This window comes from Neofelis nebulosa, chromosome 17, assembly GCF_028018385.1.
Source record: "Neofelis nebulosa isolate mNeoNeb1 chromosome 17, mNeoNeb1.pri, whole genome shotgun sequence".
Classification (NCBI taxonomy): Eukaryota; Metazoa; Chordata; class Mammalia; order Carnivora; family Felidae; genus Neofelis; species Neofelis nebulosa.
Window position 1 is genome coordinate 26,027,897 of NC_080798.1, and position 25,637 is coordinate 26,053,533.

The following is a 25,637-nucleotide window of genomic DNA, read 5'->3' on the forward strand; positions in this document are numbered from 1 at the left end:
GCTTTTTGAAGAAAACTATGAATATCAAAGAGAGCCAAAAAATAGCAATAAAGAATCTGAACAAAACAGATAGTAAGATGAATAAAGAAACTTCAAATTACACTTAAAGACATAAGAGAAGAACGTATGTCCATAAAACAAAAAGAAACAGCCTGCTTAAAAAAGGATAATAAGAGAACAAAGAAAACTTCTTGGAGATAAAAAATATGACAGCTAAAATAAAAAATTCAATAGAAGGCTTAAAATAAAAGTGAGAACACTTCCTAGAAAGGGAAACAAAATGAAATGACAAAAACACAGATAAAATGAAGGAATAAAGGTTGGACTCAGCAGTCCAATAACAAAGTGATAAGAATCCTGATAGAACAAATAAATTACTAAAGAAATAAGAACATTTCAAAAAGCCCCCAAGGATAGAAGCTTCCAGTTTGAAGGGATCCACTTAATACCCAGTATAATAAATAAAAAATAATCTATATCAAGGTACAACATCATGAAATACCAAAACAAAAGGGATAGAGAGACCCTAATAGCTTCCAAAATTAAAAATAAAACAAGTCACATTAGAAGGATTAGAAGAAAGAAAAGCAATGGATTTTAAAATAGCAACCCATGAAGCTAGAAGACTATAGGCCAATGAAATTATTAAGAGTAAAAAAATTGGGGGACATTGAACATACCATACATTCTATCTCAGGAATTTCCTAAAGGATGCATTCCAGGGAAGTAAATGAAGAAGCTAAGAATAAAATGGCACAGGATCCAAGAAAGAGGGATCCAACAAAGAACAGCAAAGGGGAAGTCTCCAAATACTAACCTTGCAGAAGGCTTAAAAATGAACTGATTGGGCAGAAGTGTATAGGACTCAAAGGGGAAAACAAAATGTACAATAGATATTTGGCCGATATGATGCAACATCTACCAAGAAATTAAGGATATGTACACAGAAAACTATGCAATTGATTGTTTTCAAGTTTATTTATTTTGAGAGGGAGAAAAAAGGAGTGTGAGTGTGCACATGAGCGGGAGAGGGGCAGAAAGAAAAGGAGAGAGAGAAGCCTAAGCAGGCTCCTCCTGTCAGCATGCAGCCCAACTCAGGCCTCCATCCCATGAAGAGTGAGATAATGAGCTGAGCTGAAATCAAGAGTCGGAAGCTCGACCAACTGAGCCACCAGGCGCCCCTGCAATTGATTTTAAAAAGCAACCATTTACAGCAGGAGGAAAAACGCTACAGAAATGAAATACGGGGGTGCTTGGGTGGCTCAGCTGGTTGGGCGTCTGACTTTGACTTGGGTCATGATCTTGTGGTTTGTGAGTTCGAGCACGTTGGGCTCTGTGCTGACAGCTCAGAGCCTGGAGCCTGCTTCGGATTCTGTGTCTCCCTCTCTCTGTCTACACCTCCCCTGCTCGTGCTCTCTCTCTCTCTCTCTCAAAAATAAATAAACATTAAAAAAAATTTAAAAAAAATGAAATACTGTATGCTTCTTGGTTCTGAAGTGCACAGAATCTACATGGTCAAAATGTAAACAATGTTTATTGATTTAACTAAAAATATGATATAATGATAATTGAGATGATATAATTTAAAGATGGTAAACCCTCATCTATGCTAACAAAAATCCAAGAGATAAAGATAATTACTAAAGAGATTACAGTGTAAAAGCTTATTTTAAAATACGGAAATAAGCACCAGAAAAAAATAGCTTAAGTTTTTAAAAGTGGTTGCATCTGAGAAAGGAACAAGGGAGCGGGGGAAGTAAAGAATGAAGGAGAGTTATTTATACTTTGAAAAATATTCTTTTAGGTTTTTGGGGTTTTTTTGAGGGGGGAGGGGCAGGGAGTGAGAAGGAGAGAATCCCATGCAGGCTCTGTGCTGTCAGCACCGAGCCCAAAGCGGGGCTTGAACCTGTGAACCCGTGAGATTATGCTGAAACAAAGAATCGGATGCTTAACTGACTGAGCCACCCAGAAGCCCCATATGCTTTGAAAGATATTCTAAATAAATAAAATAAAAACAAGTTTCTAAATTGTAATAGTATAGAAAACAACACTGCATTTGTTAATCAAGAAAAATGAAATGAATTGGGATTTTTTTTTTTTAACTTAGTGGAACCCTAGTCCTTTGTAGTTCAAACATTTCTTTCCAAGAAAAATCATTTGTAAGCAAGTCATTTCTTGTATATAATATTTACCTTTCTGTTCCCACTCCAAGCATGCTGATATCCAGTACATAGGAAAATTTCTCACTAGGGTAAGTTTCTGTTTGTCCATTTAAAACTTTCCTTTCAATGTTCTAACTTAAGGCCATTTTTTAAAACATAAGTGTGAGTTTAAGTATTGTAGACTCTGGGCAGTTATTAACCCACAAAGGAATTTAAATTTTTTTTAAACCATTTCCTAAGTAACCTCTGATCTTTCTGTAAACCAATTCATCCTGCACATGGTTAACAAGTAAATAAACTTAAAATACTGTTGTTTTTTCATCTCTCCTTTAAACAACAACCTATCATTCTCCACTTCTCATGGGATTGGGTTCAAACTCTTTCTGACATTTATGAAGGTTCCTAGTCTGCCCTAATCTCATCTTCTTGGTCCAAAATTTTCCAAAGTACACCCTACACTTCTGTTAGGTAAATCTTTCCACCTCCTCTTCACAATATGCTTACTGCCATCTTGTTAATGCTGTGTCGCCAAACTTGAAAGCCCTTACCTAAATTGTACTGAAGTTCACTGAAATTTTGTAACTTTCTGGAAGCTTCCACCTTAGTATGTACTAACTCATTTCTTCTTCCTTGAACCATCCAGCAATCAATCCTTGCTTCTATGTTTCAAAACTGTGCTGGCTCACTACTGAAGATCACTGAGTTTCAGGCAATGCCAGTCATATAAATGAAAGAACTATTATTTGAACATTTAAAGACTTCTGCTTGATTTAAATTCCTTCAAAATAAACCTTAAAAAACTCATCACCTACAAGTCAACAAACAAAAAGAAATTAGAACACCTCTTCCCCAGTGCAAATGAAGCCCCCCTCTCACCCTCAATACATAGTTGACCTGACAAGCCTGTGTTCCCACCGGCACACTCAGGATGAGGGACAATCCCCAACACATTCATGAAGGGGTACTATATTGCTAGAGAATGAAGGGTGTTTATGCAGGAACAGATGTGATCTACTCAAATTTATTAATTTGTTTTCAAAAGTAAATGACTTTTAAACTTTGGTATATTCACTATTTTTCCTAACTAATTACTTGCTACTCACACCTCATAACTAGTGGTTTTGTGTCAACACAGTTAAATAAAATTGATTTCAAAGACAACCCAACTAGCTATTACATATCAATCATTACAGTAATGATTGTTTTTTATAGGAACAGATACATTTGTACTTACTTCAAGGATACTTTTACTTTGGGTTTAAAATAGGGTGCATTCTGGTCTGCCAAAAAGACGATTAAATCATTTCCTAAAAGAAGCGAATATATGATATTAGAGAAAAGTTTCTAGGTAACACCTCCAATCAGTAGTTACAAAAAGCTTTTCTGGGTGCTGTTCTTAACAATAACATTTTCATTTTACTCTAGTTACTATGCCCTTTCAAGGTGAGTCCTACATGTCTAATGGAATGGAGATACCTAATAGTATATCACAAATTCAATGTTAAAAAAGTAGCAGAGAAATAGGAAGGATGAACAGTTGGTCAAAACAAACTGAAACCAATGGCTTTTTGCCAGGAATCAGATCAGTTGACTTAACTATGTAAAGAACATACCTTTTAATTATAGTATATGTCAAGCCTTGTTTCCCCAAGAACATGACCCCTTATAAGCTGTTTAGTTCATCACGCAGATGCATCACACACACAGGAACTCCTACTGTAGGTATCTGACTAGTAACAAGGACATGACTACATACTTAAGAAGAAAAAGATGTATCCTCCAAGACCCTCCTCTTGTGGCTCCTATGGAACCATTCCCTAGGATGGTGCATCTTTGGAACTCATTGGATACATTCAGGAGGACTCACTGAACAGACTTTTGAAATGGTTTACTTAAACCCAAGGCATCTTTAACGTTAAGAGGAGAGTCTCTGCATCCAGTTTGGATGGAGTAGCTAGGGGTTTGATAGTGTGCACCTTTCTTGCAATAGATACATAGTCATACAAAGACGGGAAAAATATACAGGGTCCCCAGGGGGTTCTGGTATCGTGGCAAGAGCCCAAGAAAACTAAGCCAAGATCCTGTTAGTTGAGTTCTGTATAAACCCGCTTCACCTCCTTCCTTCATGGCCTTGACCTACCCAGTTTTGTGGGTACTCAAAAGAATGCTAAGACCCTCTAATACCCGTGGTCAGCATCAAAATTTACAGTAAAGTTTGTTTAGTGATGTTTAGTTAAAGCAAAGAACTCCTAAGAATCTCGAGTTGACAAGGAAAGCAGAGATTTGGAAGACAACGGTGGTGACCAAAGTGAGGAAAAGGTCAGGTGCATATGAAAGACTAGACAGCTCAGGAGGGAGAAGAATCTACAGTTTGAGAATCTTTTCCCAAGGAGACACTGAGTTTATCAGTGGCCTCTGCAAAATGCTTGTGTGAGCTGTGGAGTGTTTAGGGCGTTGGGGAGTGGGGAGTAGGTTCAAAGAAAGCTGGGACCATGAAAAAGAGGAGGGGCAGGTGAATAAGGCAAATGAGGTAGGTTAAAGTCCCCTATGAGAAGACACTGTCAAGTTGCATCTTTTCCAGTTTATGAAAGGGGAAGGAGAATTGAAGAAGTAAAGCAGGAAGGAACGAAAGGACTTTAGGAGGGAACGCAGAGGCAAGCTACAAAGACTCCTGGGAATCAGGAAGGACTTTGAAAGGCAGGTGATTCCATGCGGAGGAGGGGGTACGTGGGTGAAGGCCTACGGCTTCTCAGGAAAAAAAAAAACAAAACTGGGCTGTTTCCAGGACTTATGTGGGTAAATAAAACTGTGGGGTGGTCAGGCCAGGACAAGGGGCTGGAAAACATGGAGAGAACGGGCAAACTGCAAAGGATGCTGGAGATAAAGGGAGAGACAGGGTCGGGAGAGAAGGGTTGGGAAATGCAGGAAGAGTGGTCATCCGGGCTAAGGGTGTGGGGTACACCGGGAGGGGCACAGGGACAGCGGACAGAGGGAGGGCCGGGCAAGCACTGACTTTCCCGCAGCACGAAGAGGTCCGTCTGCTTGTCGGAGTTGAGGTCTCCGAAGGCCGCCAGGGTGCCCCAGGCCTCGACCCCAAAGAGCTCGGCTGTGACGTTGTGCAGCGCCCGCGCCGGGACCGGCCCGACTCCCAGCAGTGCGAGCCCCCCAAGCAGCAGCGCCAGCAGCGCCCAGGAGCTCGGCAGCCGGCCCGCCGCCGCCATGGCAGCCCCTCGGCCCCCGCCCGCCGGCCCAGTGCCGCGCTTGACGGCAGCCGGAAAGCACCGTGCTGCCGACCAAGAGAGAAAGCGCACAGCCTCCCCGCCCGTACGAGCCGCCACCGGCTCCCCTCTCACTTTCCCTTAGAACTACACCTCTGACTCTTGGGAGGCCGTGAAGCTGGGTCGAAAATCGCCCCTGCGCTCACTTCCGGCCGGCGCGCCTCCCGACAGTGTCGTGCGTGGGGGCGGGGCCGGCCGGGCGGAGCTGACAGTCGGCCTTTGGGGCGGTGGCAAAGGCGGCGGCCTGAGAGAGATGGTGGGGGCGGCGGGGCTCATGGCTGAAGGGAACTGGAAGGTGTTGGAGCGAAGAGCCCGGGCCAAGCGCTCAGGTTTGGCTGGCTGGGGAGACACTCCCTCCCCTGCACCAGGGTGGTGCTCCCCCTCAAGCGCCTTGGGCGGGAGGCTGGTCGGGGTCCTGGAGTTGAACCTGTGCCCGCGTGTTTCCCCTTAGAAAGCAGACTGCGGTCCCGGCCTTCCTCTTCATGTTTACCCCCACCTCCCAAATTGGTGGTGCCCCCGACTACATGTGTTTTTCCCCAACGCTATTTCGTGTGTGTTCGCTCAGAAATTAGGTGGTGGTGTCCACCAAAGCTGGAGTTTTACTCTTTAGAAATCAGGCGGCTGCCAGGTTCCTGGGAAAGACAGTGGGTCGTCCCTCAAAAATCAAATAGCTTCATTCTTAGATGTGATTATGATCTGGTCCTAGAAAACTGCCAGCAAAAAAGTTTTGCTTTATTTCATATCTCCCTTTTATGTTCTTCACAAGTTCTGAGCCCTAGTCGATTACTATGTGGCAGAAATTGAGTGGAGACAGGGCCTTAGGCTATGAAGGGGGTCACGTTGAGCGTGCTTAAGGGCTCTAGCGGGTTCTTTCCCTGGGCAAGTGGCCTCAGGACACAAAGTTCCCAGCTGTGCCTCCCAAATCCAAAGCCACCGAGGTCAGAAGACGCTGCGCAGGCAGTTACTACAGTTGGAAGTGTCCTGAACTGACTTGTTCAAATTGCAAAGTCACGTCTTTGAAGTTAGCACTTAGGGCCCATCAGTCCTCTGAGAGACAGGATTGAAACTTCCCTCGTTTCTGGCTGGCTGTATGTAATCTTGAGCTAAAAGTGTGCTTACAAAACAAAAGATGGTGGGATGACAAGTGTTCATTTAATCTTCCCTTTTAAAGGATTGATGTTACTATTTGTCAGTGTTGAAAGATGCTACTGTTAAGGAAAGGCATAGCCCTAGAAAACTAAGTCTGTATTTGCATCGATCCCTAGAGGGTTTTTTTTTTCTCAGCTAATATGCCCCCATTATGTTTGGGGTTTTACCCAATTTATGAAGTTCTTGGTTGTCCCTTGTGTAGTTTTCCTTTTTTAAATTTGAATAAAGTATCTAATTTCATAAATAATACAGGAGAAATTCATCCAATCTTTGTTGCTAATATCCATTATGTTTTTAAACTTTATTTATAAAGTTCTGCGCTTATTTACTTAGATTATAGCAAAACTACCACAGAAGTATGAGAGAATTTTTTAACAGTCCTTACATTTAAGAGTAAATATAGTTGGTATAGTCATATATTTGTGTTTCACACTTAAAATTTTTGTGTCATATTGAAGTATTGATTGACTGCTAACAATTGTTTATTTGGGCTATAAAGGGAATTGGATTGATAATATCTGGTCAAAGAGAGTAACCTGAGTTTTCTTAACAGGGAACTGAGCTCTGCCCTCCACATCTATTTTACAGCATTTCTCTTTCCTCTTAATAAGCATATAGGATTTATTTTCTTTTCCAGTTTTTATTTTCTCTGAATTGCATGTCATAACAGTGAGCTTTGAAAACCTACCTTCTCTTTCTTAAGTGAGAAAAAAACTCAAATTTTATTTAACTTTTGTTGAATGCAGTCACTTAAGTCCAGTTTCATGTGCAAAGTAGTTAAATGCATAGTATAAATGTTGGATGTTCCTATATTGTTTATATCATTGTAGTAAGAGATAGATACTATTTGAAGTCATTCAAATTCATTGAGGTTTCTGGTTCTAACTCTGTAAGGTATTGACTATATATATAGTTTCTTGAATGAATCCTTGACTTCCTATGTCATTGAAAACAACCAATCTGATTCTGTTTGTTACTTTTAGAAGAATATATAAACTCAGCCTAGTTTGAAACTTGGGCTAACCTGGCTCTGATATAGATGTCACTGCAAAGTTCTGAGCATTGTTACATAGTAGCATAATCACTGCACTGTTCAATAGAGGATGCCACTCTTATGTAATGTTAATAAGTGGATATTATGTATTTCCTGCCTCATCCATATAAGCAAATGTAATTTATCAAAGCAAAGAAAATCAAATTTTCAAGTCATTAAAAAGAAAATAAAATTAAAATGAACCTCAATTATTGCCTTTGTTGCACACTGCATCATGTTAATAACTGCTCACACTGCTTTCAATTAATCTAACGCTGATTGCTTCTAACCTTCACTAAACAGTTTTGAAAATTGCTCTAGTTTAGCCTGCGACGCTTATGATTAGAGTCAACAATTTGAAATGGCCAACTCACCTGATGCCATCGTCTCTTCTCCACCCGCTTTCTTAAGGTCTGGTAAGTGTGTAGACCCCAAAAGGGTCACTTGGTAATTTTAGATATCTTTGATTCTGAAGGTTGATGTCACCACATAATGTCATTTCGGTTTTTATTTCCTCTTTGGTGGTCCCAAGCCCAAGTACCAATTCTGCTGTTATTAGGCTCAGGTTTGTACTGTGTGTTGAATGTGGCCTGTAGTGGAGTTGTGTAGGGCATGAGAAGTGCAGACTGGAAACCTGTCTTTACATCAGCTCTGTTTGACCAGGGTTAGTTCCTCAGTAACTGGGACACTCAATTGTAAAATGGGTACTTAAAAAGGTTCTTCAGTGATTATTGTCTTATTGCATAATGGAGATAACTTTTATAAATCAGCAGTTTTTGGTAAGGGTTACAATTATTTACTCTTTATCAACTCCTTGTGAAAGAGGTATTTTTACATACAATTTCATAGACAAGAAATGGAAGCTCACAAAGGTGAAGCAATTTGCCCCAGGTCTCCAGACTATCATGTTTCAAGGCCATTGCTCTGCCTTCCAGCCCATGGCTTTTTGGTATAAGGGCTGGAGGAGGCATTTGCACAATGGCTCTTAGACTAACATGGACGTCATGTTGATGAGACCCTTAGCAAGCTTGATGAAAGCTGATTGCTCCCCTGATGAGTGCCCAGGATTTTGAAAACAATTTCAAGGAAGTTCATGCACCCAAGAGAGACCACCTTTGTATTCCCATTAGGAACTCAGGTCTTTTGATGTATCTAGTCTACCTTTACAGAGGAAGAAAAGGCCTTTGTTTAATGGCCATAGAGCTAAAATCACAACTAAAGTCTTTACGGCTTTTTTGTGTAGGTTGTGTTTCATTTTGGCCATTTAAAACCTGTTCATTAAGGGAACACTCTGCAGAAGCCTAATGTCAAGAGGCTGGTTTTTGTCTCAAATATGCCTTAAGCAGAGCCTCAGGACTCATTAACAGGTAAATGTGAGATGAGCCTGCCTAAATCCTGACAGTGGTTCCCCTTTTATTTCCATTTAGATTTTAAATCCTGTTTTGGCAAGATTGAGGAGGAAAATCATGAAAAAGGAAGGAGCTTAAAGAAGAATCACAATCAGATATAAAGGAAAGCTTTTATTAAGGCCCAAAAATGACCCTTCAGTTGTCATCTGCTAAATAACAAAATGGTATATGTAACATTGCCAGTTGATTACTGATTTAATCTTTGAACTAAGAATAAGAGGACATATATCTTTGGACTGTGTTTTCTGTATTTTAAGCACTGGACTCTTTTTCTATCTAGGCTTTCCTAATAAGGGCTTGGTGGGTTTCCAGCACTTAGCAAAGTCATTCAGCAGTTATAGGGAAACAGAATACTAAAGGTATGCTTTTATGCATCAACAGTTCTGAAAATTTCAAAACCTAAGAACTGTACTTTAACATTATGTTGAGTGTTTGAAGGCATACACAAGAAGCGTTTCCAGTACCATATTATTAAATTGAAATAGAATGCACCAAGAAACAAAATAGAAATATACTAAACTTCATAGTTTAAGCCATTTAAAGAACTGATTTCTTATAAATTACTTTCAACATTTACACCTTTTTGGGGGGGGGTCCCCCTAACCAAAATTTAGTAATGGCTCTAAAAAAATCCTTAAATCTTTCATCTGTTAAAATAAATACTTAGAGTGGTTTGCATTTATAGTTTATTTACTAATTGAGAAATATTGCATTGGAATTGATTTGTTTTCTTCTATTATGGTTCTTTGGACATTACTATTGTAGGAGAGTGTTTTAAGGAATAATTTCATTTAACAGTTATTTAAAAGTATGTTCTCAGTTGACAGCGGAGCTTTTCCCTGGTACTTTTGGCTAGACACTATTCAGTGTTAGCAAAAATGGAAGCTAGTACCTTGATTTTGGAAAATTAACTTCTGGTGTTACCTAGATTGTTTTATGCATTGTAACCCTCTTTATTCCTCTTGGATTTATTTCTACTGTTTTGTCTTTGTTTCTACTCTTCACTGAATTTAGTGTGTATCCTGCGTTTATGTGTGTGCATGCTTGTTAAGTAGTGCTCTGACTGCTGATGTGTCAGTGTGTGCTTTGGTTGAATTTCTTTTGTTTTGACTGCTTAAATCCAAAGAGATAATGTGGAGGTCCAGGTTTGTCTTTAAAGAATCTAAAGAACCTTGGAGTAAAATGTACAAGACAATGAATTTATAGGCAAATTCCATAATGAAAATAATTAACTAATTAGGGAAGGAGTGTAGCATGCAGTACCTCAGATTGATTTCATTTTCCATGTGACTACTACAGTTACACAATATGTTAGGTTGACAGAGTTAGGCAGCAATAGCAGTCACTTTGGTATTGCAGTTAAATTATTTGAGGTAATTGTTATGAGCTAAGAAATATCTTGGCATTTTTACTTTTATTCTTAAATGATAATTTTAAAAGTTACTCCTTAAAATGAAGTATCACAACTCTATCTTGGCTCCCTAAATTTATTAACATCTAAGTGAGTTTATCAGCATGACTTTACTTTTTTCCTTTACTTATTTCTTTTTTGGTTCTTTTGGTTTTTATATGTCTCTTTCTTTATTTTACATGTCTCTTCTTTTTATACATTATAGCCTTGTTTTCAGCCTAATTCAGTAGTTAATCAGTAATATCGTTATAGCTTAAAGAGACCATAGGCTTGGGCTCCTGGACCATTGTGGGTTTTAGACCGTTTTAAAAAAGCCCAAGGCAAGTGTACATGTTTTGTGTTCAGCTAAACCTGAATCTCCTCCTGGCTCTGTTGCTTACTATCTGTTTGATCTTGAGCAAGTTACTCTACATCTTTGAGAACTGGCTTCTTCCTCTATAAAACTTAAGGGTAATAAAACTTGCCTGGAAGGATTATTGTGCAAAACACTTGATATTTAATAGCTGCTCAATAAATTTTAGTTCTTATCTTTCCTAACATGGTCTTTTACAATATGGCTGATAGCTATTTAAGAGTAAGACTTACACAAAAACAGATAAGGTTGCTTGTCTGTTTCTCTCATTTTGATATCTACCCTCTAAGTAGCCATTTGATTAAGAAAACTTGTCACACTAAAAGACAATTAGCTTGAATCAGATTACCCAGAATCTAGTTCTCATTTGACTCCAAGCCTATTTTGTTTTTGTCAATAATCACAAATCTAAGGAAATTCTTTGTGATAGTTTCCATGGAAACTCCTGTCTGATAGCAGGGAGAAGTCATTATTTTATGTACAGTTAGGGTTTACTTTTGTCTTGTATTGGGTATGCAATGGATTCCCTTCAGATAGGATGGAATTTTCAGAAACACTTATAAATTTTATCCTGCTGGGAGCTCCGATCTCTTCTTAGTAGGTCCTGCCCTATAATCTTGTAAGATTTTAGAAATAGAGGCCACATGATATGGGTTAACTCTCTTGGCATGAATCTCATTGACCTTAAAGCTTACTTTCTTTCTGTATTATTATCCTCAGCAGAGATGATGCTTTATTTTCTATAAGTGAAATAGTTTCATGAGGAGTACAAGGTCTTGTCTCACTGTTGTAGATTGTTACAGAATACTCACATTATACTCACATTCTAAAATCTATGTTCCTCTTGATGTTCTGTATCTTCAGTCTTCTATGAAGCAAGAGAAAGGATAAGAGGAACTTCCAGGATTCCTGATTCTGATCCAGGTGCCTACTGAACATTTCCAGATGGGTATATGATGGGGATCTCAAATGAAACCTGGCTAAAACTGTACTCTTATTTCTAACTCCTGTTCCTACCCCAAACATGTACCTCCCCTAATTTTCGTCACCTCAGTAAACTAAACCATTATAATACAGAGGTTAACCCTTTTTCCTTCATCTTTTTTATTCAGTTCATTTGTAAATCCTTTGTACTCCATCTCCTGAAATGTACACCAGAATCTGTCTATTTTTCTCCAGCTGTATTCCTGCCTCTCTAGTTAAAGCACTTTCATCTCTGGTCTAAACTACTGAGATAGCCTGGAAAGAATTCACATTTTTGTCTTACTACAATCTGTTTTCCATCCAGCAGTGAGTAGCTTCTTTTAAACATAATTCAGATCATGTCACTTTCCCATCATCCTTTATTACCTTTAAGCATAAAATCCACATTCCTTTCTCTTGAGTGACCCCAAGGCACCTGGCTGTTGCCTGCCTCTGTCATCTCATGGACTACTCCATTCCTCCCCCACTGGTGTTTGGCCATGCTGACTTGCTTTGTTTGCTTAAGACACAATTTTGTTTCACTTAGACTCTCTGTAGTAGCTATTTCCTCTGTCTGGAAAGCTCTCTATCCTCTTGTTTGGTACCTTGTGCTTGTCCCTTTTGATTGTCTTTTAGGTTCTCATCTTAAATTTAAATCTCCTTAGAAAGGCCTTTTCTGCCTATCTAATCTAAGTGACCCCCAGACACATCACTCTTAATTCTGAATCTCTGTGGTGGACTTCTCGCTGTTTGATATTTTTCTCTTATCTTGCCTGTCTCATGAGAGAAGAGACTTAACCTGTTTTGTTTCTCTTGTATGCTTCAGAGCCTAGAAGAACTCTTAGAGCATAGTAAATATTCAATAAATCATATGGCTTAGAAAATTATATTACTTATCACACTGAGTCCCTCCTGCCCCTTTTGAGAGACAGTGTCATAATGTGTTTAATATATAAACTTTAGACTCATAGTACTAGGCTCAGATCCCAGTATGATGCTTAAAAACTGTGCAAACTGGTTTTGTACCTACTTTCCCTCATTGTGTAGTAGAGATAATAGTATATCCTTCCTAAGTTCTTTTGTGAAGATGAAATGTCTCTGAAGTACTTGGTGATTGTAGTAGTGGTACTAATAATAAAAATAATGATTATGATGTTGACAGCGGTGACTAATTTTTATTAGTAGCTAATTTTTATTAAGTACTTGACATGTGACAAGCAGTGTTCTTTTCAGTGCTTTACATTTAAATCTCACAACAGTCCTTTGACATAGATACTAGCTCTTGAAAAAAACCAAAACGCAGAGATGTAAACTCATAAAGTACAAACTCTGGCGGAGCCACTGCTCCTCACCACCGCTGCCTTCCCCTTCTTCATTATGCATAGTGCCTAAGTGTTCAATAAATGAATGACAGTGATTATTGTTTGCATCTTGGTTATGTTCACTGATGTTCTCACACTCATTTCAAATTAACTAATGTTTATGGGGTCTCTCTAATGTCATAGGAAGTTTGTAATATATAATAGTGGTCTTAGAGAGCTCATAGCCCGATGGAACTTTATGCAGAGCCAAAGATGACTTTAGTGTTCTTATATACGTATGATCTCTGTTTCTCTCTGAGACTCTTATAGTTGTTTCCTACTTAACTTCGCTGCCTATAGCTGTCATCTCCCTCATATCACCTCTAGCCAGTCCATTGTACAAGTTCCTGTCTGGATGATTTTTCTAAAATAAGGAATTAACCATTACTCCTTTGCTTTATACCACTTACCAGCTCCTCATCTCCTGCAGCATTAATGTGGGACATTAGTGAATGCTTCTATGGAAGTGACATTTGAGCTGAAGGAGAAAATAGGAGTCAAGTAAGAAGTTAGGGTGAGGAGGGTTCTAGGCTAGGACCTTGGGGGTTGATAGAGATGGACATTTGAGGAGCACTGAGAAGACCAAAGGACAAAGCATTGTGAATGACAGGAATAGGAGAGAGAAGATGGCTGGGATGGGCAGAGCACTGGAAGCCTTGAAGATACTTGGATTTTATTATAAATGAGAGGGAAAGCTATTGAAAATTTGAAGTAATACAGTGATAAGACTGAGTAACATTTTATGAAGATCCTCTGGCTACTAAGTAAAAAATAAATTGGAGAGTGGGCAAAGGTAGGGAGCAGCTGATGCAGAAACCATGTATTATATGTCTATCTCTGTTTGACACTTAGCACAGGACACAGTGCCAGGTGTGTGGGTCACTCAGTCCATTTTAGGTCATGAAAACACATATATTGACTCTGTCATCAGTCTAGATTCAGAAAATGCGGCCCCCTTGATTAGAATCCATTTATCATTTATTACATAATTTTTGACTCAACAGACTGACTTTTATTTTTATTTACTTTTTAATGTTTTTGAATGTGTATTAATTTTTGAGAGAGAGAGACAGAGCGTGAGGCAGGGAAGGGCAGAGAGAGAGAGGGAGATACAAAATCCAAAGCAGGCTCCAGGTTCTGAGATATCAGCGTGGAGCCTGATCTGGTACTCAAACCCACGAACCGTGAGATCATGACCTGAGCTGAAGTCAGACGCTTAACTGACTGAGCCACCCAGGCGCCCCTTTACTGGTAAGCACTTAAACACAGTTAGGAGATGTCTGTTATGTATTTGGAGGGGGGCTTATTTTCAAATTCTTGAGCAGAAAACAAATAACAGAAAATTGTATGTTATATACGTGGTCTTGAAAAATTGGTAAATACTTTTTGATGGTTCATTGTAGTTTTCTGTTTTTAATAAATTCACACTTATTCTCATTTTTGTCACATTAGGCCTTGGATGCCTTGATTACAGTGGTTTCTTAATGTTTTTTAAAATGTTTATTGCTGAGAGAGAGAGAGAGAGAGAGAGAGAGAGAGAGAGAGAGAATCCGAAGCAGGCTCCAGGCTCTGAGCTGTCAGCACAGAGCTGGATGCAGGGCTAGAATTCAAGAACTGTGAGATTATGACTTGAGCCGAAGTCAGATGTTTAACTGACTGAGCCACCCAGGCGCCCCGGAGGTGGTTTTTAAAAGATGAAAAAAATTGTTCCTGTTTTCTGTTTTGTTCCTTTTTTTTCCTATGGATTTTATTAGTTACTTTTTACCAACAATGATATGACTACATATTAAGTCCTTTAAAAAGAATTATTCTTCATTTTTCAGTTCTTGATTTCATAGCTTTCTTCCCTTCCAGTTCATATTTCACCAATTTCTTGAGGAAGTTCCTTTTTACAGGTGCACAGATATGGCATATTAAGTGATTTCCATAAACTACAGTGGGAATCCTAAGTGTTTAATTGAAATTGGCTATTTTTATAGGTTCTGGTGTATGTCTTATATGTTCTTGTCTTTCAAAATACACATCGTTAGTTTTTACTTTGTTATATAAAAATTTTAAAAGCTTATTGTTGTATTTGCTAATAAAGCAATAATAAATCAGTAACCTCACACCATTTCCATGGCCTTCCTTTTTGGTCATTTAAGATTCAGGTCTTATGGCTCAGGACTGAATGTTTAGAAATACATAGGTCCCACTCATGGAGATGAATGGCCATGAAGTTTTTGGATAGTAGACTGCGTCTTACTGCTAAAGTTGTGAAGGTATTCTGACAAGGACAGGCACAGGGTTCAGAATTGGGCAGTTGAGTTTTGGACTGTATTTTATCATATATGTGTTCTTTCCTGGTATGTTTTGAAAACATACTCATATCAGGTGTTTCTGATGTTCCTTTTGCATTTCAGTCTTCCTTTTGAACTTGAATCAGTGAAGAATTTTCTATGTATTTAAAATCTTTTTCTTTATGTGTTCGCATTAATTTTTAAAGCTTGGTCATAAACATCCAATGGTTGCTTATAGTTATGAAAAACCAGTTTGTCAAAAATATGACCTTGGCTTGCTGTGGTTGTAATCAGTGGACTATTTTTTCCATGAAGTTTTCAGCTTATAGGACAGTTAATTGTTTATGTAATTTACATCTGAACTTTTAACAGCTCTTGATTTACAAGGATTTCAGTCACATCTTTTTTTTTTCTTTTCTGTCTTCTGAATATATTTCTTTCATGAATTTTTGTCTGTAACCTAATAGCAATTGTGCAAATGTATCTAATTCTTCAGAAATTAAGGTGAAGAAATAAACCTCTAAATGTATTATGATCTTTGATTTTAAATGTTTTTATATACTTTACTAATGTATTGTGATATATTACAATTTACTGATGTATTTACTGATACGTTATGATGAAATTTTGGCATGTCTCAACTAACTCGTGTATGTGTAAAGCAGACGTCATAACCACTACACTATGGAACCACAAGCCCCAACTAACTCGTGTGTGTGTGTGTGTGTGTGTGTGTGTGTGTGTGTGTGTATGTGTGTAATTTAACCATAGACCTTGTTGTCTTAATGTAGTGGCCTTACTATGTTCTCTTTCTTTAAGTAAAAACAATGTATTTAATAAGTTTTGAACAACAGGACATCCTATGGCTAAGTGATTTCAAAGTAGTCAGCACTGTTAGGTTTTGACTATTTTGGTGTATAGATTTGGTTAGGTGACTTCATCATGAAATTGTTGAGGATTTTTATATCTATGTTCGTCAGAGATATTGGCCTGTAGTTTTTTTGTAGTGTCTTTGTCTGGTGTACGTATCAGGATAATGCTGGCCTCATAGAATGAATTTTGAAGTTTTCCTTCATCTTCTATTTTTTGGAATAGTTTGAGAAGAAGAGGTATTAACTTTTTAACTCTTTAAACGTTTGGTAGAATTTACCTGTGAAGCCATCTGGTCCTGGACATTTGTTTGTTGGGAGGTTTTTGGTTATTGATTCAGTCTCCATAGTAGTCATTGTTCTATTTGCATTTTCTCAACGTTTTTCTTTTTTGGTTTTTTTTTTTTTCCAACTTTTTTTTTTTTTTTTTTTTTGGACAGAGAGAGACAGAGCATGAACGGGGGAGGGGCAGAGAGAGAGGGAGACACAGAATCGGAAACAGGCTCCAGGCTCCGAGCCATCAGCCCAGAGCCCGACGCGGGGCTCGAACTCACGGACCGCGAGATCGTGACCTGGCCGAAGTCGGACGCTTAACCGACTGCGCCACCCAGGCGCCCCTCTATTTGCATTTTCTGTTCATGATTCTATGTTGGAAGATTTTGTTTCTAGGAATTATCCATTTCTTCTAGGTTATCCCATTTGTAGCCATGTGATTAGTAATAGTCTCTTACAATCTTTTGTATTTGTCTGATAACAGTTGTAACTTCTTTCATTTCTCATTTTATTTGAGCCCTCTTTTTTCCTTATTGAGTCTAGCTAAAGTTGGTTAATTTTGTTTATTTTTTCCAAGAAACAGCTCTTAGTTTCATTGGTCTTTTCTATTGTCTTTTTAAATCTTTATTTCATTTATTTCTGCTCTTAATTATGACCTTCCTTCTACTAACTTTGGCTTTGCTTGTTCTTTTTCTAATTCCTTTAGGTGTAAAGTTAGATTGTTAATTGAGATTTTTCTTGTTTTTTGAGGCAAGCCTTAATCATTATGAACTTCTTACTGAGAACTGCTTTTGCAACTTCTGTTGACTTCAGCATGCTGTATTTACATTTTTATTTTGTTCAAGGTATTTTTTTATTTCTCCTTTGATTTCTGTGTTGACCCATTTGTTTTATAGTGTGTTATTTATCTTCATATATTTGTGATTTTTTTTTTAGTTTTCTTCTTGTAACGGAGTTGTTTCATATCATTATGTTTAGAAAACATGCTTGTTATGATTACAGTTTTAATTTATTGAACCTTGTGTTTGTGACCCAGCATATGATTTATTTTGGAAAATGTCCCATGTGATTTAGAGGAACTGTCCATTGATATAAGTGGAGGTGCTGATGTTCCCTGATATTGTATTGCTGTCAATTTCTTGGTTTAGGTGTGATAACATCTGCTTTATATATTTAGGTATTTCTATGTTGGGTGCATAAATATTTACAAATGTTTTATTGTCTTATTGCCTTAGCATTATGTAATACCCATCTTTATCTTTTATTATGGATTTGTTATAAAGTATTTTGTCATATATAAGTGTAACTGCCTCAGCTTTGGTTTTTGGTTTTTTTTTTTAATGTTTATTTATTTTTGAGATAAAGACGGAGCACAAACTGGGGAGGGGCAGAGACAGACGGAGATATAGACTCCAAATCAGGCCCCAGGCTCTGAAATGTCATTCAGCACAGAACCCAATGCAGAGCTCGAACCCACAAGCTGTGAGATCATGACCTGAGCTGAAGTTGGATGCTTAACTCACTGAGCCACCCAGGCACCACTCAGCTTTCTTTGTTTTCCATTTGCATGAAACATCTTGTTCCATCCCTTCACTTCTGGTCTGTGTATGTCCTTACATCAGAGGTATGTACAAGTCATATTGATAGATGGGTCTTGTTTTTTTTGTTTGTTTGTTTGTTTTAATCCATTCATTCATATTTGTGTCTTTTGATTGGAATATCAATCAAAATAACAACTGCGTGTTGTCCAGTTTTCCAAACACCATTTGCTAAAGAGACTGTCTTTATTCCATTGGATATTCTTTCCTGCTTTGTCAAAGATTAGTTGGCCATAACCTTTGTGGGTCCATTTGTGGGTTCTTTATTCTGTTCCATTGATCTGTGTGTTTGTTTTTGTGCCAGTACCATACTGTCTTCATGATTACAGCTTTTGATACATCTTGATGTCCAGGATTGTGATGCCTCCAGCTTTGGTTTTCTTTCTCAGGATTGCTTTTGCTATTCAGGGTCTTTTCTGGTTCCATAAAAATTTTAGGATTGTTTTTTTCTAGCTCTGTGAAGAATGCTGATATATTTTGATAGGGATTGCATTGAATATGTAGAGTGCTTTGGGTAGTATTCACATTTTAACAATATTTGTTGTTCCAATCCAGGAGCATGGAATATTTTTCCATTTTTTTATGTCTTCAATTTCTTTCATAAGCTTTCTAATGGTTTTCAGTGTATAGTTTTTTCACCTCTTTGGTTACGTTTATTCCTATTTACTTTTGTGGGTTTTGGTGCAATTGTAAATAGGATCAACTCCTTGATTTCACTTTCTCTTGCTTCATTATTGATGTATAGAAATGCAGCCAATTTCTGTGCTAAACCTAAGACAGGAAGCCATCAAAATCCTCAGGGAGAAAGCAGGCAAAAACCTCTTTGACCTCAGCTGCAGCATCTTGTTACTCAACATGTCTCCAGACGCAAGGGAATGAACTATTGGGACCTCATCAAAATACAAAGCTTCTGCACTGCAAAGAAAACAGTCAACAAAACTAAAAGACAACCAGTGGAGTGGGAGAAGATATTTGCAAATGACCTATCAAATAAAGGGTTAGTATCCAAGATCTATAGAGAACTTATCACACTCAACACCCAAAAAACAAACAATCCAGTGAAGAAATAGGCAAAAGAAATGAATAGACACTTTTCCAAAGAAGACATCCAGATGGCTAGCAGACACATGAATAAATCCTCAATATCACTCAACATCAGAGAAATACAAATTAAAACCTCAAGGGGAAACCGAGGGGAGCCAACATGGCGGAACAGCATGGAAGTTTTTTGTATGTCTCGCATCCATGAAATACATCCATACCAACACTAAACCATCCTGCACACCTAAAACACTGATTGGAGGATTAACACAACAATCTGCACAACCTGAACCACAGAATTAAGCAGGTACCCGGCGTGGAGAGGTGAACGTGGGGAGCAAGAAGCAGCTGCAGGCAGGGAGCCACTTTTGTGGGCAGACAGAGGACAGAGATGGTAGGGGGGGGGGGTTGGTGATTCGGGAAAAGTACCCCTCCCCAAAGAGCAGCTAGAGAGAAAGTGGAAAATTGGAAACAGCCGCAAGGGCTAAACTAAAAAGGGAGAAAGGAGAAAGAAGAGGGTTTAAATTCCATTAAGCCTGTAAACAAGGGGATTGCAGAGTCTGCAACTCCACAGCTTGATAGTTGGTGGTGCACTGGTGGGAAGGGCGAATCCCCAGGAGCAGTGTGAGATCTGGTACATTCTTGGACCACACGGGGAAAAGCAGTTCTACTGCTGGAAGTACATTTGGTAGAGATTGTTGAGGACCCCTGGTCCCAGTAGACCCCAGGAAATGCCCGCATTCGCTGGTGCTGGAACAAGGTGATTAAGGGTGAAGCCTGGTGCCAGATGTGTGTTGTGATTGTACATAATCCCTGAAACGCTGCTGCTTACACTATCTCGCGAACTTTTTCTGGTGCTGGCTGGCACCTGGCCACAGTCTTGGTGCACCAGCAGCAGCAGGGTCCAGCCAGCTTTCCTGGGTGTATCCGACATTCGGCCATTGCTCGGTGAGACCCTACCGCAGAGGGGCGGAACAGGTCAAAGCTGCAGTCCTTCAGACGTTAGGTGGTGGGGAAAACAGTGGCATCTGAAACAAAATTTGGAAGAGAGGTACTTACTGGGGCTTGGTCATGGACAGTGACAAAGTGGAGAGTGAACCAAAGCTAAAGACAGAGGATGGGTGTGCGATGGCTGATCAGGGAGAACAGAGTTCTGACACTAGAAACTGGGTAGCTGGGTGACGCCACTTTCACTGCTCCCGCACATGCACATACGCACCTACAAGCACCGCAGCAATCCACCCCAGTAGGCTAGCAGTGCCATCTAGTGGAGAAGGGAGCCGTTACCCAACTGGGTAAGCGCCTCCCAACTGGGCCAACCTCCTTCTTCAAGAACACAAGTCTCACTGCCTGCTTAGTTTATGGACTATAAAGTGCTTCATAGTCTGATTTCTAGGAGAAAAGGAAGTAATTTTAGTCATATTTCAATCTGTTGATCCATATAAGGTCCATCTGTGGATCTGTTGATCCAAAAGGGTCCATCTATTCATTTTTCTTTTGTTTCTCTTTTTCACTCCTTTTCTCTTTCTTGAATTCCGAAAGAAAAAATTCATTATTTTCAATTTTTATTAAAAATATTTTTCTTTAATTTTTTTACTATACTTTTTACTTTTATATAATTTTTTTCAAATTCTATTTTACTTTCATCATTTTATTTTAGTCTACTACAGTGTATTCGCTTTTTCAAATTTTTGAATGATTCCGTTTTTTTCTCTTTTTCATTTATTTTTCTTGAATACAGAAAGAAAAAATTCATTTTTATTTTCAATTTTTATTAAAAATATTTTCTTTAATTTTTTCTACTATATTCTTTTGTGTAACTTTTTTAACATTCTATATTCCATCATTTTATGTTAGTCTAAATCAGTGTATTCACTTTTTTAAAATTCTCAAATGATTTCCTTTTTTTTCTCTCTAATCTGTCAAACCACATTCAACACCCAGACCAAAACACAACTAAGATCTAGCATCATTGATTCAATTTTGTGTGTGTTTTTAATTTTTTAATTTTAATTTTTTTAATTTTTTATAATTTTAATTTTTCTCCCTCACCAATTCCTTTTCTCCCTTCAAAATGACAAAATGAAGGAATTTACCCCAAAAGAAAGAGCATGAAGAAATGACAGCCAGGGATTTAACCAACACAGATACAAGCAAGATGTCTGATCCAGAATTTAGAATCACGGTAATAAGAATACTAGCTGGAGTGGAAAATAGACTAGAATCCTTTTCTGCGGAGTTAAAAGAAGTAAAAACTAGTCAGGATGAAATAAAAAATGCCATAACTGAGCTGCAATCAAGGACGGATGCCGCAGCAGCAAGGATGGATGAGGCAGAACAGGGAATCAGCAATATAGAGGACAAACTTACGGAGAATAATGAAACAGAAAAAAAAGAGGGAGATTGAGGCAAAAGAGCATGATTTAAGAATTAGGGAAATCAGTGACTCATTTAAAAGTAACATCAGAATCATAGGGGTCCCAAAAGAGGAAGAGAGAGAAATAGGGGTAGAAGGGTTATGTGAGCAAATCATGGCAGAAACCTTTCCTAACCTGGGGAAAGACACAGAGATCAAAATCCAGGACGAACAGAGAACCCCCATTAGATTCAACAAAAACCGACCATCAACAAGGTACATCATAGTCAAATTCACAAAATAATCCGGCAAGAAGAGAATCATGAGAGCATCAAGGGAAAAAAAGTCCCTAACCTACAAAGGAAGTCAGATCAGTTTTGCAGCAGACCTATCCACAGAAACCTGGCCGGCCAGAAAGGAGTGGCAGGATATATTCAATGTGCTGAATCATAAAAATATGCAGCCAAGAATTCTTTATCCAGCAAGGCTGTCATTCAAAATAGGGGAGAGAAAAAGTTTCCCAGAAAAAAATTAAAGGAGTTTGTGACCACTAAACCAGTTCTGCAAGAAATTTTAATGGGGGCTCTCTGAAGGGAGAAAAGATGAAAAAAAAAATACATAAAAATAAATAAATACCAAAGGTGACAAAGAATAGAAAGGAACAGAGAACACCACCAGAAACTCCCAACTCTACAAGCATCATAATGGCAATAAATTCATATCTTTCAGTACTCACTCTTAATGTCAATGGACTCAATGCGCCAATCAAAAGACATTGGGTAACAGAATGAATAAGAAAACAAGATCCATCTATATGCTGTTTACAAGAGACCCACTTTAGACCTAAAGACACCTTCAGATTGAACGTAAGTGTATGGAGAACCATCTATCATGCTAATTGTCAACAAAAGAAAGTCAGAATAGCCATACATATATCAGACAATCTAAACTTTTAAATAAAAACTGTATCAAGAGATGCAGAAGGGCATTATATCATAATCAAGGGGTCTATCCACCAAGAAGACCTAACAATTGTAAACATTTATGTGCCAAATGTGGGAGCACCCAAATATATAAATCAATTAATCACAAACATAAACTCATCGATAGTAATACCTTAATAGTAGGAGACTTCAACACCCCACTCATTCACAGCAGTGGACAGATCATCTAATCAAAAAATCAACAAGGCTTTGAATGACACACTGGACCAGATGGACTTAACAGGTATATTCAGAACATTTTATCCTAAAGCAGCAGAATATACGTTCTTCTCCAGTGCACATGGAACCTTCTCCGGAATAGACCATTTACTAGTACACAAATCAGCCCTCATCAAGTACAAAAAGATCCAGATCGTCCATGCATATTTTCAGACCACAACACTATGAAATTCGAAATCAACCACAAGAAAAAATTTGGAAAGGTAACATACTTGGAACAGCCTACTAAAGAATGAATGGGCTAACCAAGAAATTAAAGAGGAAAGTAAAAAGTACATGGAACCCAATGAAAATGATAACACACAGCCAAAAACCTCTTGGACACAGCAAAGGCTGTCATAAGAGGAAAGTATACAGCAATTCAGGCCTTCCTAAAGAAGAAAGAAATATCTCAGATACACAACCTAACCTTATGCCTTAAAGAGCTGGAAAAAGAACAGCAAATAAAACCCAGAACCAGCAGAAGACAGGAAATAATAAAGATTAGAGCAGAAATTAATGCTATCAAAACCAAAAAGACAGTAGAACAGATCAATGAAACCAGAAGCTGGTTCTTTGAAAGAATTAACAAAATTGATAAACCACTAGTCAGTTTGATCAAAAAGAAAATGGAAAGGGCCCAAATAAATAAAATCAAGAATGAAAGAGGAGAGATCACAACCAATGCAGCAGAAGTAAACACAATAATAAGAAAATATAAGAGCAATTATATGCCAATAAAATGGGCAATCTGGAAGAAATGGAAAAATTCCTAGAAACATATACACTACCAAAACTGAAACAGGAAGAAATAGAAAATTTGAACAGATCCATAACTAGTAAGGAAATTACATTAGTAATCAAAAATCTCCCAAAGATAAAGATCCAGGGCCAGATGGCTTTCCAGGGGAATTCTACCAAACATTTAAGGAAGAGTTAACACCTATTCTCTTGAAGCTGTTCCAAAAAATAGAAATAAATATTTAAATAAATATTAAATAAATATTTCTTGAATTTTTCTTCCCCTCTCCCTTCCTGCTGTGACTATTTTAATTCAACACTCTAGAATGAATGTTTTAACTAAAAGTGGACTCTTGGGCCAAGGGCTCACCACTGACCTTGCAGTCCTTCACAGTGCCAACAGTTATCTTTCTGAAGGTTTGATCATATGGTGGTCTTGTCTAAACCTCTTTAATAGCTCTCCATTATCCAAAAGATAAAATGCTAACCTAGAACCTATTGTTCAGCATCTTCCACTGGTAGATTTCCAGATACTTTCCATTCTCCTCTCCCTCTTGCATTCTCCTCTGTAGTGCTACTAATCTGTAGCTCTCAAATGCGGCACATTCTGGCTTCTGCACCTTTATAGTGAGTTCCCCTCTATGTTAAATAGCCTTTCTCTATAAACGTGGTCTACCCCTGTAATCTTTTATTCTGTCCCAATCATCTCTTCTTTACATATTTTCTGACTCCCCCTTTCCTCTGCAGCTGAGTTTTCAGTGAATTGCTCTACTTGTTCTTTGGCACCTTGTCCATGCTTCTTTTAGCTTTGATGCCACTGAGTTGCTATTAGGTAATTAATTATATATCCATCTCCTTTCTGGGTTATGAATTCCTTTAGAACAGACTGAACTAGTTGTTGTTTTGTGTCAGTAGCCCCTTGATATAGGCTTGGTGCTGGGGACTTAAGTTGAATGAATCATACTAAAAAGAATTGGTTCAATTTTGGTACAGAATGAACTTGTCACCAGTCTGTTTTGTCTGATTTCACCTTTATGTTTGGTAAATAAAATTTGATGAATTGATTTTCTAGCTGTTTTTGAGTAATAACATTTTGTGCTAAATATATTTCCCTTACTGGTCAAATCTAAAAAGTTTCAAAGTTGAAATTCAAAAAAGAAATATAATAAGTGAAGCAAAATAGTGACCTTAGAGTGTAATAACTTCCTGAGTTGGGCATTTTTGATTGTTTTCTTCACTTGTAGACAGCTTCTCCAGGGCCCAACTGCATGGTTTAAACAACGTTTGTCCCTTGCTTAAAAACCTCGAGCAGTCTCTATGTGCTGAATATTGCTTTCCTTGAAAGGAAAATGTAAAAAATCCTATAGTTTTGCATCTATACAGTATTGTTATCAAAATGTCAGTCATCAGTAGCATGTTAAGTTTTTCACCCAAAGAGAGGTAAGTGCTATTTAATTAGCTTTACCTAAGATACCAAAAATTTTGAACTTGGCATTTAAATTTTAGGAATGTGGAAGCACAATAAAATGATACCCTTTTAAATGAACTGGGAAGAAATTAGCCTCTTAAATGTTGGCATCTAAAGTAAGTACAAAATTTTTCAGAATAAAAAATGATACAAACTATATTTCTATAAAGATCTTAAATGCAGTGCTACATAATACACTAGAGAAAAATCTGTTTTCATGTTAGACCTCTTCAGCTCAAGCCTATCAGTTGTTATGTATGTAACTCATAGAAGAGAGCCCTTTTTATTCTTGTGCACTGCAGTTGTCTTAAACTAATAGAAGTAAAGGGACATGAAATCTAGGTAAAGGACAGGTGTGTCAGGTATAATGTCTGGTATAGATTATTTACATGATTAACATGGACAAAGCACAATGATCAACACTAGAATTGTTTGGAAAACAACTTAGTGCTTTGGACAAAATTATTGTGTTTATTTATTTATTTTTTTTTTTACATTTATTTATTTTTGAGAAACAGAGTGAGACAAAGCATGAACAAGGGGGAGGGGCAGAGAGAGAAGGAGACACAGAATCTGAAGCAGGCTCCAGGCTCTGAGCAAGTGGTCAGCACAGAGCCTGATGCGAGGCTGGAACCCACGAACTGTGAGATCATGACCTGAGCCGAAGTCAGACGCTCAACCGACTGAGCCAC

The 25,637-nt window shown here is 38.1% G+C and overlaps 2 protein-coding genes across 7 annotated transcripts in view; one reads left to right on the top strand and one right to left on the bottom strand.

The window, feature by feature from the left end:
* ITFG1 (integrin alpha FG-GAP repeat containing 1) overlaps nt 1-5,571 on the bottom strand; it is a 345,618-nt gene extending 340,047 nt beyond the window's left edge. The window contains exons 1-2 of one of the 2 annotated variants that reach the window (XM_058708060.1): nt 5,176-5,571; nt 3,397-3,469 (exon numbers count right to left, since the gene is read on the bottom strand). In XM_058708060.1, the coding sequence (XP_058564043.1) occupies nt 3,397-3,469; nt 5,176-5,383 (281 nt within the window). In that variant the 5' untranslated portion in view covers nt 5,384-5,571. The remainder of the gene's footprint in view (nt 1-3,396; nt 3,470-5,175) is intronic. The other variant, XM_058708061.1, reaches the window with a different exon arrangement.
* Nucleotides 5,572-5,634: 63 nt separating this feature from the next.
* PHKB (phosphorylase kinase regulatory subunit beta) overlaps nt 5,635-25,637 on the top strand; it is a 255,172-nt gene continuing 235,169 nt past the window's right edge. The window contains exons 1-2 of one of the 5 annotated variants that reach the window (XM_058708056.1): nt 5,641-5,769; nt 7,926-8,038. In XM_058708056.1, the coding sequence (XP_058564039.1) occupies nt 7,984-8,038 (55 nt within the window). In that variant the 5' untranslated portion in view covers nt 5,641-5,769; nt 7,926-7,983. Of the gene's footprint in view, nt 5,770-7,925; nt 8,039-25,637 lie in introns of all 5 variants that reach the window. The other 4 variants (XM_058708057.1, XM_058708058.1, XM_058708055.1 and 1 more) reach the window with 4 other exon arrangements.